Source organism: Protopterus annectens, chromosome 1.part1 (genome assembly GCF_019279795.1).
Source record: "Protopterus annectens isolate FY-2018-M chromosome 1.part1, PAN1.0, whole genome shotgun sequence".
NCBI classification, from domain to species: Eukaryota; Metazoa; Chordata; order Ceratodontiformes; family Protopteridae; genus Protopterus; species Protopterus annectens.
The window spans coordinates 997393472-997408420 of NC_056726.1; the positions used below are offsets into that span (position 1 = coordinate 997393472).

The 14949-nt window shown below is 40.1% G+C and overlaps 1 protein-coding gene across 1 annotated transcript in view; it reads right to left on the minus strand.

Annotated features, from left to right (window-relative positions):
* The window catches only part of PRPF31 (pre-mRNA processing factor 31), a 518214-nt gene that overhangs the window by 490205 nt on the left and 13060 nt on the right, over nt 1-14949 (minus strand). The window contains exon 2 of the mRNA XM_044087556.1: nt 3631-3805. Within this exon, the coding sequence (XP_043943491.1) occupies nt 3631-3798 (168 nt within the window). The 5' untranslated portion in view covers nt 3799-3805. The remainder of the gene's footprint in view (nt 1-3630; nt 3806-14949) is intronic.

Genomic DNA, 14949 nt, shown 5'->3' on the forward strand with positions numbered 1-14949 from the left:
AATGAACTCTAATAGAAGAGTAAAGACAAGGAATCACAGTGGAGTGGGATAAATAAAGATGGTGATAGAGAGAAGATACAGAAGCAACAAAGGGAGATATATTGGAAGATTACTCAAGAAAAGGAATGACTGCAGAAAGAACTTTAGGAAATACAAATGGAAAGAAAACTAGGGAACAGCAACAAAAGGTTAAAAGTATGCAAAAACTGGAGGATGAAAGGTTATGGAATAAATGATTAGCAGTAGATAGAATATTCTTAAATCAAACCTCAAAGCAATGAAAGCACAGAAAATGGAATGTGGGAGAATACAAGTTATGGGATGGAGCTGAGCAGAGGAAAGGGGTAAGTTAGTAGAGATTTGGGAAGGATTTCAGCAATACTATCAAAAGCTATGCAAGAGGAAGGTGGCAGGGAGGAAGAAGAGAAGGGCGAGAAGTAAAGTGGCAATGGCCAGAAGTGGAGAAGGAACAAGATGCGAGAAAAATAATGGACAGGATGTGTGTAGAAGAGGTACTGAAGCTCATAAGTAAATGGCAAAAGGAAAATCTCTGAGAAGTGATGAGATACAAACTGAATGTTAGGAAATGAACACAGAGAAATGGCGAGCAGAGTTAATCAATAAAACACAGGACAGAGGAGAGATCTCAGATTCATGGAGAGGAAAAACTTTTGGGAATACCTAAAGAGGAGAAGGACCAGACTCGCCCAGGGTGGGAGGATGGCATAATGGTCAAGGTGTTTACCTTGCAGACACAAGGTGCAGGGTTTGATTCTCACATGGGGTAATTGGCTAGGCTTAAAATGGCCCACAAGGGCAGTTAGCCTCGTACAAACCTATGAACCTCTTGCATCCTCATATAGGCAGATATCAGTGTTAAATCATGACTACAAGTGTTTTATGCAGATACAAACAGAGAGGCTGGTGTAGGTGTCGCCAAAGCAGATGTGGGGGGGGGGCACTGATTTGGCATTCCTTTGTTAGATGCAGAAACGAGAGTGTCCTAATGGTTAAGGGGTTTGCCTTACCAACACAAGGTGCAGGGTTTGAGTCTCACAAGGGATAACTGACTAGGCTTAAAATGACTTGCAAGGGCAGTTAGCTTAGTATGAATCTATGATGGAATTAAGTTACTCATTGGATACAATTTAAAAAAAAACTGTGTTTCCAGAAGGATAGGTAGAGATAATAAAGAAAATGTATGAAGGAGCAAAAGCAAAAGTTAAAATAAGGGCAAGACTATCAAGAGAGATTACAGCAAAAGAGGGTAAGACAGAGCTACCCTTATCCCCTTTGCTATCTGCCCTACGCACACAGACTACATATAGGACCACTGACAGAAATAAGGATATCAAATATTAGAGGTATGAATGGGGAGGTATTGACAGGAAAATATTACTGTACGCAGATATGCATTACTCATGTTAGTAAGCCACAAGAAAGCTGTGGCAAAGATATGGGATATTACAATGTTTTAGGGAGCTATCGGGATGTAAGATGAAGCAAAAAAAAAAAAAAAAAACACTAGAATGCTGATTAAGTAATAGGAAGGAAAGGAGAAGGGATGAACAGTTTAAATGAATGAGAACAGATGAAATAAAATACCTCGATACAAGGATAAGAGATAGACAACAGAGGAAACAATGTACTGTAAATAGGAAGGGATCTGAAGGGATGAACAGTTTAAATAAATGAGAACAGATGAAATAAAATACCTCGATACAAGGATAAGAGACAGACAACAGAGGAAACAATGTACTGTAAATAGGAAGGGATCTGCGAGAAAGTTAAAAAGCCAGTTAAACAATTCACTTAGATTTATATGAAATAACTTTGTTGTATAGATCTGTACAGTGCAGCAATTAGTACACCCAGGGCAAGTGTTAAAGTGTTTACATAGGTATTTTTATACCCCAAGTAGACTCCAAAGAATTTTTCCTCAATTGGATAGCAAAAGTTGGAGGTGTGACAGGTAAGAAAGAGATGGCCTTGAACATATTTTTTGGGAGTGTAATGATCTGGCAGACTTTAGGGATTCCCCGTGGACCACTCTGCCAGAGACACTGGGTTTGCAGACTGGATTAACTGGGGAGATGATTTTTTGAGCTATGACACAGAATTGGAATTGCCTAGACATAGCAAAGCCTTGCTGAGTCCAATTATGGTGGCTGCCAAAAAAGGAATTACTAGGAAGTAGAAATCAATGTCTAGACCAACTTTACTAGATGTAGTGAATATAGTAACATAGATACAACAATTGTAATTGGGATCTTTAGGAAAGGGACAGAGCAAACTACACAGAAAACATGGGAATTGTGGGAACAATATATGCAGAGAAGGAACGAGGTTTAAGATGCAGGATTTGAATGAGCCACATAATGCTTAACTGACAGTGATTGGATAGATTATAAGTGATGCATAATGTTTGCAGCTCCAGTTGTTTCAATAGTGTCTGTGATGTATAATGCTTGCAAATAAAACTGTGTCAATGTTGTTTGTCCATGTCATATGTGATAATTTAATAAAGATGTTTATTGGAAGAAGAAAAAAAAAAGCAACCCTGGTGTGAAAGGGTGGGCCAAAAGAGCAGGAAAATGATGTGGGGTTGTTGATTATACCGAGACAGACACCAGAAGTAGAGTGATAAAGTAGTACAAGAAAAACGGAATGATGGGCTGCATCCTAACTGGAATGGGTCATAGAAGCAAAACAGTAATTCTTCCACTCTACACGCCTTTGATCAGACTTCACCTTGAGTACTGAAGCAATATTGGAGGCCACACATGGAAAGGCTGCCAGACTGCAGAAAGGAGAAGAAAACGGCCATAAATATCCATCAAATGAAGGGAAATATGATCAGAAATAAGGAGAACTTACAACTCATCTCACCTGAAAACAGAAAATATGGGGGGGGGGGGCAATGACATCATACTGGCATGCACAACATCATGTCAGGAAGTGGATCCTCATGACAGATGCTCACAAGTGAAATCCATGTTACAGAGTCCAAAAGCTTGAACAATGAAATGTGCATATACAAACAAAACACCTGATTTGCAGGGGAGCTATGCTCCCATAAGCCATCCTAATTATATACATATATATCAACGCCAAGACAGCATCACAGTGGGGAAAGGAGCAATAACCCAATCCCTGCTGTGACACAGTCCACACTAATACAGATCTTTCTCTTGCAGCCCCTTCTATTTCATGGTAGGAGCTCTCTGGCTCAATAATGTGACTTTCACTCATGTCAGCATTCAACTATATCATCGAGACCCCAGGGAGATAAGAAAGTCATCCTGAATAGGAAGAATGGGGGGAGGCACAAAGCAGAATGTAGAGAAACAACTACTCTCTGGATCTTCAAATGTACTTTTTCACAGAGAGGTCTATGTACCATGTAATGGGCTACCAAAATGGAGAGAAGTAATTCACACAGGCAGTGAAGAAGGCATGTAATAGGTAGAAAATTGGGTAAATGGAAGGTAGCAATGAAGGGAAGTAGAACACTAATGAACTTTAAAAAGGGAGGATAGAGAGATTTATTTTCTTACATCATTAAATAAATGAAATGCAATGTAACCCACACTGTTTCTAAAATGTTTAAGAAAGCAGAGCTGTACATACCATTTTACTATCTCGTAATTTTGCAATGCTCTTCACAGAGTCCACATCTGTATCAATCTCCAGATCTTCTGCAACCTCTTCAATGTCCTCCAACTCATCTTCACCAACATAATGATCTTCCTCTGCTGCCTCCTCCAAGTCAGCAAGCAGCTCGTCTGCCAAAGACATTGTGGCACTGTGAATGGAAAGCACAAAAAACTAAGTGTATTCTGCCAGCTCCACTGCAACTTAAGTAGTGCATTTTTATTCCTCACTGATTAAACTGAAAGCGATCTGGTCACGATGGACCCTCTTCAGTCACAATCCAAGCCATATAGATAATAGTAAATGTAATGTATACTGATACTTTAGTGCAGTCAATCAACCAGCATATTTTTGTGAAGTAAGACAATGCCAAAGTACTCAAAGAAAACCAAGAAAGTCATTAAAAAGCATGGACCTGCAAAGCAGATCCCCTCATAAAAACCTCCCACCCTTAATTTCAATAAATACATGGACACATTGAAGTAAAAAAGCCTACAACCTCAACCTTAAAAAAAAAAAAAAAAAAAAAAAAAATCAAATGAACCTCAAGGCCTTCTTGTTTGTGAAGCAAGGCCACAGACAACTAAAAGGGACTGGGTCTTGATCCAGGCATGTAATTGCCCCCCCTCTACAAAGCTCTCAGACCAGTCATAGAATATAATGCCCCTTTGGCATCTATCTGTGCAGACACATGCAATAAGTGAACATCCACAGAGATGCCTTACTGAAAGAATACAAGGCCTAAACATGTCCTATACGGATCTACTCAAAGCCTTCTCACTATATTTCGGTATCCTGCAGACTGCCAAGAGGTGACCCATGTCTGGCATACAAGACATACTCCAACCCAATACTTATGGATTTATTGCACATTAACAACTGAAACAGCATCAGAAATACTAGGTCTAGGCATCTAAACCTCTTCTGCAACATCAACAAAGTGGTTTGGAAGGACAGGTGTATCCTGAAAAAAGATACCACTGCTCTGGAACAGACTCCCCCCATTTACAAAGAACAAAAGTTCATTCCTGTCCATATTCAAGTGCAACTTGGTTCTGTGGATCGGAAACAGAAAATGCACCCCACGACTGCCCTGTGTACTAATGGACAGAGGTAGCTCCTAAATGCTTTATCCCATGCATGGGTCCCCTCACATTTTCTATGGTACGATCCCAGTGATTCTCATTAGGAATAATATACAATTATCAACCATTGGCTAGGTAATGCCAATATCTAACCAAATGGGATAGGTTAATTTGAGCACAAAAAGGGAAGTTACCTAGACTTAAAATGGTCCCCCAAGAGCATATCCTGTATTCACCTAGGAAATGTTCCAAGGATGTTAAAAATGGTTGTGAATACAGTAATTGTGTTTCTACATCTACTAAAATCATCCAAACAGTACAGTATGTTTTACACTGTGTATGTGACAGGAAAAAAAAAAAGAAAACTGTTCACGAACGTTGAGACATATACTCCATCTCTCTCATTGTGGCAGTCTGGCAGTTAGCAGAGAAGACTACAGCATTGTGGCAGTCTGGCAGTTAGCAGAGAAGACTACAGCATTGAGCTGTTAATAGAACACTTCCCGTGTTTATGGTAGAGGGTTTGATTTTTTCCAAATTCATTTGCTAAATGCACGACTGAACAAGTCACTTTACTAAGATAGTGCTCCAGGGCTGCTTCTGAAATGGGACAGTTTATCCAGGGCTGCTTCTGAAATGGGACAGTTTATCCAGTGAAATACATTCAAAAAGGATACATGTGGGATAGCAGCACAATCCATGTGAACGCACACCTCACACACAAATACTCTGCTCCCTACTTGAAAAATGAAATTATTACACAAATTATGAAATTTTACATGCCAAAAGTAACAAATCTGAATAGGTGGTTTCAGTCACCTCTAGAGCCAAGAGTGGCAGTTACTTAGATCAGTTCATAAGACTTTCCTAGGCTAACTTAGCCACTTCCCTCACCCATAATCCTCTGCATGAAAGACAACCCACCTCCAGTTCATGGAAGCTCTCGCATTAGAGCAGGCAGGAGAAAAAAAAAAAAAACAACAATACCATCTCTAAAAAGGACAAAGTCCACTAGACCCCTAGGCATCGAGCAGTGAGGGGAAAAGAAAACAGAACTGAAATTAACAGCACAAATCTATCATTAAAGCATTATTGCATCTTACATTTGCAGTTTTAGTCAGACACCTCTGGGACAGAGTTCCAAGCCGGCACTCCGATATGGCTTGTCAAGAATATCCCAGATTATGGCAGGTCTATAAGCTGAACATGACCCGACAAAAGGGGAAACAGAGTCTCATCTGGTTCAGGTAGGATGAAAAACAATTTTCTTTTAATTTAACCTTCTCGACGGGTTTTATTTTTAGTTAAGGGTGGGTAGGAATAATTGTTAAGATTATTTTGTTAGGATTACCTGTTATTTTGTTAGGATCCCCGTTAAGATAGCCCCATTTTGTAATAAGCCCTGTAAAAATAATTTTGATGCAGTCCAAAAATATACAGTCCTAAAATAAGAAATCTAAAGAAAACATGGGTTCAAGTTGCTGCAAGTGTGAGAGTGATGCCTGTTTAAATGTTGATGCTAAGTATATGAAAAGTTTAAACAAAAATAATGTTAACTTTTTGAAGAAGTGGAAGTTGAAATATGATTTTGATGGTACACTGAATAAGAATGCCGGTGCAAAACTGGTTAGAGATTTGAAAAGAGATGCAGGAACTAGAACTAAAAAGCAAAGACAATTGGGATTTCCCCAAGCACAAAAATGGTTAGAAGAAGCAAATAAACGAGCTATAAGAAAAACAGTGTCAGGAAAAACAAAAAATAAATCAAAAGGGATCACTGGTGCCAAGTGGAAAAGTAGCTTTATTTTTAGATAAGGAAGATGAGCACACAGTTTGTGCAGTACAAAGGCAGGCAACCGCCCCACCGTATGGGGAAATTGCTGCTGCCATACTGGGGGAACCTCCTCAATATCAGTCTGAAGATGTGGGATCTGTACAGCAGGGTGGGTTATTAGCTGCTCAAGGAAATGTTGTGACCCCTCCAATTTACTCACAAATTCCCGTAGTACCTAAGGTTGCTTTGCAACAGGTAGACCAACCTATACAGTTAAGGTCAGGACCAGCAGGGCAAGGACGTTGGGCTATTAAACTTTCTGACCATTCAGAAGCTCTTCCCTTAATACAAGTTGCAAACCCACAAGCAGGAGATGTTGGACAAGAACCAACTATTTTAGTTTATCGTCCCTGGGCTACAGAGGATATAAAAACGAGCTACAGATGGTATTCCTCAACCCAAGGTTAATTTTCAAAAGTTTTCTGAGGACATAGTTGGTATGCATTTAAGTTATCATCTAAATGGTTTAGAAGTAGAACAAGTAGTGCGACAAATCTTAGGTCCAGATTGGCACTTAGTTTGTGGTACTTGGACATGTAAGGCAGATGACGGCACTACATTAAAGCATAATTCTGGGGTGTTAGACACACGAGTCACTGATCTGTTAAAGAGAATTTCTGATAAGTGGCATCCAAGAGCAGATTGGACAGTAATAAAATCAGTGCATCCAAAATGATGATGAATCTGTGGATCATTATATTGTAAGACTGATAGAAGTGTTCAATAACCATTGTGGAATGATGATTCCGCAGGATCAGACTAATGATAGTCCATATGAACAGCAATTAAAAAATGCTTTCCTTAAAGGTTGTGAGGCTCCGATAAGTAGTTTTATTTACTAAGCACATGGTAGATCACAGAACATGTAGACTGCAACCTTTGTTTGAATATGTACGGCATGCTGAGCGACATTTTAATCTAAAAAAGAAAAAGAAAGTACAAGTGTTGGCAGTAGGGGATGATGGTGGGATATTCTTAGTACAGGACCAAAGGGGCAAGGGCGCCGTGGTGACGTAAAAAAACGTGGGGGCCCGCAATGGGACACGTTAAATGAACCGGGTGGACATTCAGCCTATAGGGAAAGGTTAAAACGTGGAGAATGTTTTAAATGCGGTAGACGTGGGCACTTCGCTGCCGACTGTGAAGAGTGGCAACATCCCCCACAGCTTACGAACAAGGGCTCCGCATGACTATATGCTAGTAAAGAAAGGCGCCATCTTCATTATGGGGATAATGAAGAGGCAGACACTCTCTACGATGAATGTCAGAACACTCTAATGGAAGGGCGGGATTGTGACTGTGAAGTCATAAACCTGGCAAATTTGGGTATTGCTATGCATCTAGATCAGAAACCCATGACAGAGTTTTTGGTTGAGGGACAAAAAGTGGAGTTTTTATGTGATTCAGGTGCATCGCGTACACTTTTGGGTCCAGCAGTTCTGCCTCCGAACTGCGAAACAGAGGAGTTTGTCCTTGTGAAAGTGGCAAACTGGAAAATTTATAAGGAACCACCGTCTCATCCTCTACTGTTCACAGATCCGCAAACAAACCAAACTGTTAGGTGTACGGTAATTATATCAAAAGTTTGTCCAGTTAATTTGCTGGGAAGAGATTTGATGCATGTGTTTGGAATAGTGGCAATTCCCACACCTAAAGGTATTGAGGCAAAAAGGATAGCAGATGGCTTAGTAGTACAGGGAGTACAAGACTTGTTTTACTGGTATAGTCTAGACTTGATTTCAGACGGCCCGGGGAGGGTTGATACAGAGTTGATCAATCTAGCTCTAAGTAAATCTAGGAGCGGGTCACTGCAGGTTGTGGCGCACTTACATTGTACAATGTTCTATAAAGCTCCTGGTCCGGATAAAGAATTTGAAAAAGAATTCTTTAAGCACAAGTGTGCAAGGATAATTTTGAATTATATGTTTTGGGATACGCAAGGTAATACAGTAATAACCTGTACTTTGACTAAGGAAATGAGTTCTTTATATCGTTCAAGTTATAGCCCACATATCTCAGTTACTAAAGCAGTGGGGACACATTGGGTAGATTTGGCGAAAAAGGTAACGATTTGGAACACAATGTCTGAAAGTCAGTTGAAAGATCAACAGATCCAGGTACAAAGATTAAATTGGGTGACTTGGGCACAACCAAGTGTGCACCTCAGGGATGACAAAACAGAAATGGCATGACAAATCCTCCTAACTCAAGAGGAAGATAGTGCATTAAGTGCCTTGCCTATAGATTTATGGTCAAAAGTTTAAGGAGATGCAGGATTAATGAGAACAGCAGGTGAAGTTTGTATAACTGCAAAGTCAGGTTTTAGACCTCGTAAGCACCAATATCCACTAAGTAAGCAAGGAGAGGAAGGAATTAAACCAGTTATCGAACAGCTAAAACAGGTAGGAATTCTTGTTGAACGCCCAGATTCACCCTGTAATACTCCGTTGTTTCCTGTAAAGAAACCGGATGGGTCATGGAGGTTGGTTCAGGATTTACAAGCAGTTAATTCAGCTGTGATCCCAAGAGCACCGGTGGTCCCTGATCCCTATACATTATTTAATGATTTACTACCTCAGCACAGATATTTTTCTGTCATAAATATAAGCAATACCTTTTTCTCCATACCACTACACAAGGAGAGTAGATTTTGGTTTGCATTCACTTTCCAAGGTAAAAGATACACCTACACCAGATTGCCACAGGGTTATTGTGAGAGTCCGACAATATTCGCACAAGAAATGGCTGCGAATTTAGCTCAGTTTGTTCCCCCAGAGGGAAGCCAGGTTCTGTTGTATGTAGATGATATTTTGTTGGCCTCACCCACGCAGGAAAGTTGTAGAAAGAATACCCTAGCCCTTCATAGTTTTTTAGCTGAGCAAGGACATAAGGTAAATAAAGAAAGGTTACAATTGTGGAAAGCACAAGTAAAGTACTTGGGTTATTTAATTTCGCAGGCAGGTAGACAATTGGAGTACAAAAGAAAACAAGCAATTCTTGAAGCACCTATGCCTACGACTAAGCGGGAGATTATGTCGTTTTTAGGTGTGACTAATTTTTGTAGAAGTTGGATTCCTAATTATGCTGAAGAAGTAGGGCCATTGACCGCACTGATCTATGACTCTCCCATGGCAGCTAAAAGTATACAGTGGACAGATAAGGCAATACAAGCATTTAATAGAATTAAGCAATTGATAGCAGGATCCTCTGTTTTGGGTTTCCCGAACTATTCTAAGCAGTTTGTACAAATGGTTGATTGTAAGGGAGGATATATGACATTGGTTCTGGTACAAGTACATGGGGATAAACAGAGACCGATAGCTTTTTATTCCTCCAGATTAGATCCTGTTGCAAGGGCATTGCCGCATTGTGTTCAAGCTGTAGTGGCAGCCGCCATGGCAGCGCAAGCCTCAGCATCATTAGTTTTGTTTCACCCATTAAAATTGCGAGTTCCACATTCAGTAGCTACTATACTTTTGCAAGATAAGATCAACTTTTTATCTCCTAGTCGACATTTGTCATGTATGACAGTGCTGCTGACACAGCCACATATGACCATAGAAAGATGTACTACTCTTAATCTGGCGACACTTTTGCCGACTCCAGAAGAAGGTACTCCACACGTTTGTTTAGAGAGCATTCATGACAAAGTACTTCCCCGACCAGATTTAATGGATAGATTCTGATCTTGTTTTGTTTGTAGACGGATCAGCAAAGAAGGACTCTGTAGGAAAAACACTAGTAGAGTATGCTGTCATCACAGAAACTAAAGTTTTAGAAGCAAAAGGATTGTCAAATATTTATTCTGCCCAAGCAGCTGAGTTAGTGGCTTTGACTCGAGCTTGTACCTTAGGGGAGGATAAAAAAGTGACAATTTATACAGATAGTCAGTATGCTTTCTCCACTGTGCATGTTTTCGCTCAACAATGGAAGAATAGGGGAATGGTTACTGCGACAGGCAAACCAATAAATCGCAGGGATTTAATTTTACAGTTGTTAGATGCAGTGCAATTACCACTTCAGATAGCGATATATAAATGTTCCGCACATACTAACAAAAAAGATCCTGTCTCCAGGGGAAATGCTTTTGCTGATATGGCTGCAAAAAAGGCAGCTCAAGAAAATGATTTGCTTTTACATGACAATGATTTAGAGCTCGGACACCTCAGACTTAGAGAGACACTAAAAGTAATGCAAACATTGACAACACAGAAAGAAAAATGTCGTTGGGTGAAATATGGTATCACTCAACAGGATGGGTTGTATAGGGCATCAGATGGCAAAATGGTATTACCCTCAAACCTTTTTAGGTATGCTGCATTGGTTGGCCATGGACCTGCCCATGTAGGAGTACAGACAATGGTTCAAATAGTGTCCAAGGTGTTTTGGTGTAAAGGATTTTCAACTTATGCAAAGCAATTCTGTTTATCTTGTTTATTATGTGCAAATTATCATGCTTGGGGTGGGGTGGGGTGGGGAGTTAAAAAAATCTCAGCAGGCATTCCCTAACCTCCATATCCATTCCACACACTCTGTATGGACTTTATTGAGTTGACACCTTCAGAGGGGGAAAAGGTTCTGTCTAGTTATAATTGATGCTTTTTCTAAGTGGGTAGAAGTTTTTCCAGTAAAGCATCCTGATGCACACACAGTAGCAAAGCTTTTGACAACAGAAATAATTCCCCGTTTTGGCCTTCCAAGGCACATTTATAGTGATAATGGGTCTCATTTTGTAAACCAGATTGTGCAGAAGTGTTTCAAATTGATCTCAAGTACCACTGTGCTTACCATCTGCAGTCAGCTGGACTGGTGGAGCGACACAATGATGTCTTGAAGAGTAAGCTCTGCAAACTGATGGAAGAAACGCATAGATCCTAGACTGCATGCCTTCCATTGGCACTCCTGTATATGCGAATCTCACCCTCCTACAAAGGACTTACACCATTTGAACTTTTGTTTGGGAGACCATATTACGTCCCGCAGTGGCAAGGATTGTTGCCAGCGGAACGTGAGGGGGGTGAGGATCTGGCGGATTATATGAAGAAGCTGCTAAATGTCAAGTCTCTTGTAACCAATGACTCCTTTGCAGATTCCAGAGGTGAAGCCTTGTTAAGCGTGGCACCCGGGGACTGGGTGTGGATCCGAATTGTGAAGAGAAAGAATTGGTCATCCCCCAGGTGGGAAGGCCCATATCAAGTACTTATCTCAACACCTACGGCTGTAAAGATCGCAGAGAGGACTTTGTGGATTTATATCACCCACTGTAAAAAACTCAAGACTTTGCCTTCTACCATTGATGTTGGTCAGACTCCATCGGACCCCTGAACGCAAAGTCTGACTACAAAGGAAGGATGGCCATGTTCAACTGGTACTTGAACTGTTACGTGATGATGATTTTGGTGGCGAAAGTAAATATGTCCATACGAGAAGGAACAGTTGTGAGAGAAAAAGCAATGGTGGTGCTGCAAGCGCAAACAGGTGTTACTACTGTGTTCAAGGTAAAACTTTGTGAAGGAATTTTGGACTGTGCTAAATGGAGCAGTAATGATTTCCTGACTCTTGCAAAATACTTGTGCAATAGAGACTGTGCATCCTGGTCAAATGTTTGGTGGTCAACAAATGTGAATGGATGGGAAACAAGTGGCGCAGTGATACCGGAGAAAGATAAAAGCAGGCAACAAAGAATAAAAATTGCGCATTTCCAAGGTACTGAAGTGATTACTATAGCCATCATGTCACCACAAGGAAGTGATTCAGGCATTTATGGAATCTGAGTGTCTCTTCCAATTGGAACTGATCCTTTGGGGACCCTCCAACTTAAAGTACAAAGCCTTAAAAATGCTGCAAGTAAAGCAGATTTTGCCGTCACAGAAGAACAATTGTTACTAGAGACGGGATTCGTACACCATAATGAATGTTCATCTTGGGTTATAGTACCCGAGAGGCACATCGTGAGAACTGTGTTTCTTGTGCTGAAGGTAAACGGCAACTAGCGACAGTCCCATTGATGCGAGATGAAGGTAACCTAACGTGTCTGTTGAAGTTATTCTTCAACAAAACTGAAGATAAATGCAAAAATGAAACTCTGCGTTTTCCAGTCATAATCAAAGTTGAGAAACCGCCTGCAGCGATTTCCTATCCAGGTTCGTATATGTGCATTTCCAGAGATGGCACAGGAAAGAATTATGGCAATATGGGACAGAACTATTGCAATGTTACTGTGAATGGCAATGAAAATCCATTTCCGGAGAACCAAACTCATAGTTTAGCAGACGTGTGGTGGTTATGTGGAGACAAACTCAGATCAAGGCTTAAGATTCCCTGGAAGGGGACTTGTGCACTTGCAAAGTTAATTCTGCCATTCTACATTTTCCCAGTTCCAGCAAGCAATTTCGTAACAGAACCGGAAATAAAGCCGAGGTGGTTGAATAAGAGAAAAAGAGAGGCACCGAAGCAATCCTTCGACAGCGGTGTCTACATCGATAGCACTGGCGTACCAAGAGGCGTGCCTGATGAATACAAAGCAATAAACCAAATAGCAGCTGGTTTTGCATCCATCTTTGTCTGGATTCAACCCAATAAGAATGTGGATTGGATCAACTACATTTACTATAACCAGCAGCGTTTTGTGAACTATACCAAAGATGCATTAAAAGGTATTGCTGAACAACTGGAGGCCACTTCGCAGGTGGCATGGCAGAATCGAATTGCGTTGGATATGCTCCTGGCCAAAGAAGGAGGAGTTTGCAGGATGTTTGGGACTTTCTGTTGTACATATATTCCAAATAACACTGCCCCTGATGGGAGCATCACTCGAGCTTTGAAAGGTTTGGAGATGTTATCCGAAGAATTGGCAGAGAACTCTGGGGTAAATAATCCCTTCACAGACTTTCTACGAGCTTGGTTTGGAAAATGGAGTCATCTCATCAGCAGTTTCCTGGTGTCCGTCGGAGTCGCTGTGGCTATCGTGGTGGTATGTGGTTGCTGTTGTATACCCTGTATCAGAGGTCTTCTACAAAGACTGGTTGATACTGCTGTTACGAAAACGATGTACCAGCAGTTGCAACAGACTGGTGAAAGTGAATACATTGAAATGTGATTTTTGCAAATGTTTTGAAGTTTAAAAGTTTGTCTTGCAAATGAAGTAATGTATGCAAAGAAAAACTTAGTTTTTACCATATATTGCTGAAATAAAAAAGACAAATAAAAGTGTTTTGAGGGGGAAAATGTTAAGAGAAAAAGTTTTAAAACATACTGTTCTCTGTCTTTTTCTCCCATCTAGCAAAATGAATATGCTATTTGCTGAAGTGTTGGTAAGAAAAGGTCATTGAACCATGTTTATTAAAGATGGGCTTTACCTATGATAGATGTAGTTTGCTTATGAACTTGAATAACATCCGTTTTCTATACTTCTGAATAAGAGTTAATTTACAGAGGCAGGCTGTGGAAAATTCCAGCTACCACTGTTGTACTAAGTATGCTGTACCTTTCTGAACGTTCTACACCAACTGTTGTTTTGAGGTAAAACATTCTTTTCTGAGGTAAATTGTGATCCTAGATGTTTTTCATAGCCAACTGTCAACTGTTAGAAATGTAACAAAAGCTATTTTGGCTAGTAACAGGAAAGTATAAAAGTTGATGTCAGTAACCAAGCTGATCAGATTGAGATCTTGGCCAACATGTTGCTGTAATCTTGTTAGCAGTTAATAAAGGAAACTTTTCATCACCTGAGGCAGATGTGACTCGCTTGAATTTTTTCTTCTGACAAAACATCTCCCTAGTGTTGTGAAAGTGTATGCTTGGCAGCTGCACTTTCTTCATTCCTACTAAAAAAACAGATAAAGGAAAGAAACGGTGCGACACCAAGTACAAAACAAGCAAAAGATTTAATGTAAGCGCTTTCGTTTAGGCAGATACCAAAAATAATACAAACGAAAATATTTAAATACTCTAAATTTACATGACTACATGTACAAATGTGAAGCTTGCCTTCATTGTAGGTTTATTCAAACAGGGAATAATTTTAAAGGTTAGAAATACAAAATATGCTATTAAGGGAAGATACAACTGTAATTCGAAAAGTATAATATACTTAGCTATATGCAGATTCTGCCCCAATTTTTATGTTAGGAAGACCGATGGGAGGTTTAAAAGAATGACTTTATGAACATTTGTACGTCATCAGGAACAATAAGAATGATAATGCTCTAGCAAAGCACATCAATAACAATCCAGTACATTCCTTTTCATTTAAGATAATAGATTGGGTAGTTCAGGATGAGAGGGGTGGACCTGTATCACTAATTTTAGAGCAGCACAAACTTTTATGGCAACTTACGTTAGAAGCCTTTAGAGATCCTGGCTTAAATGAAAATT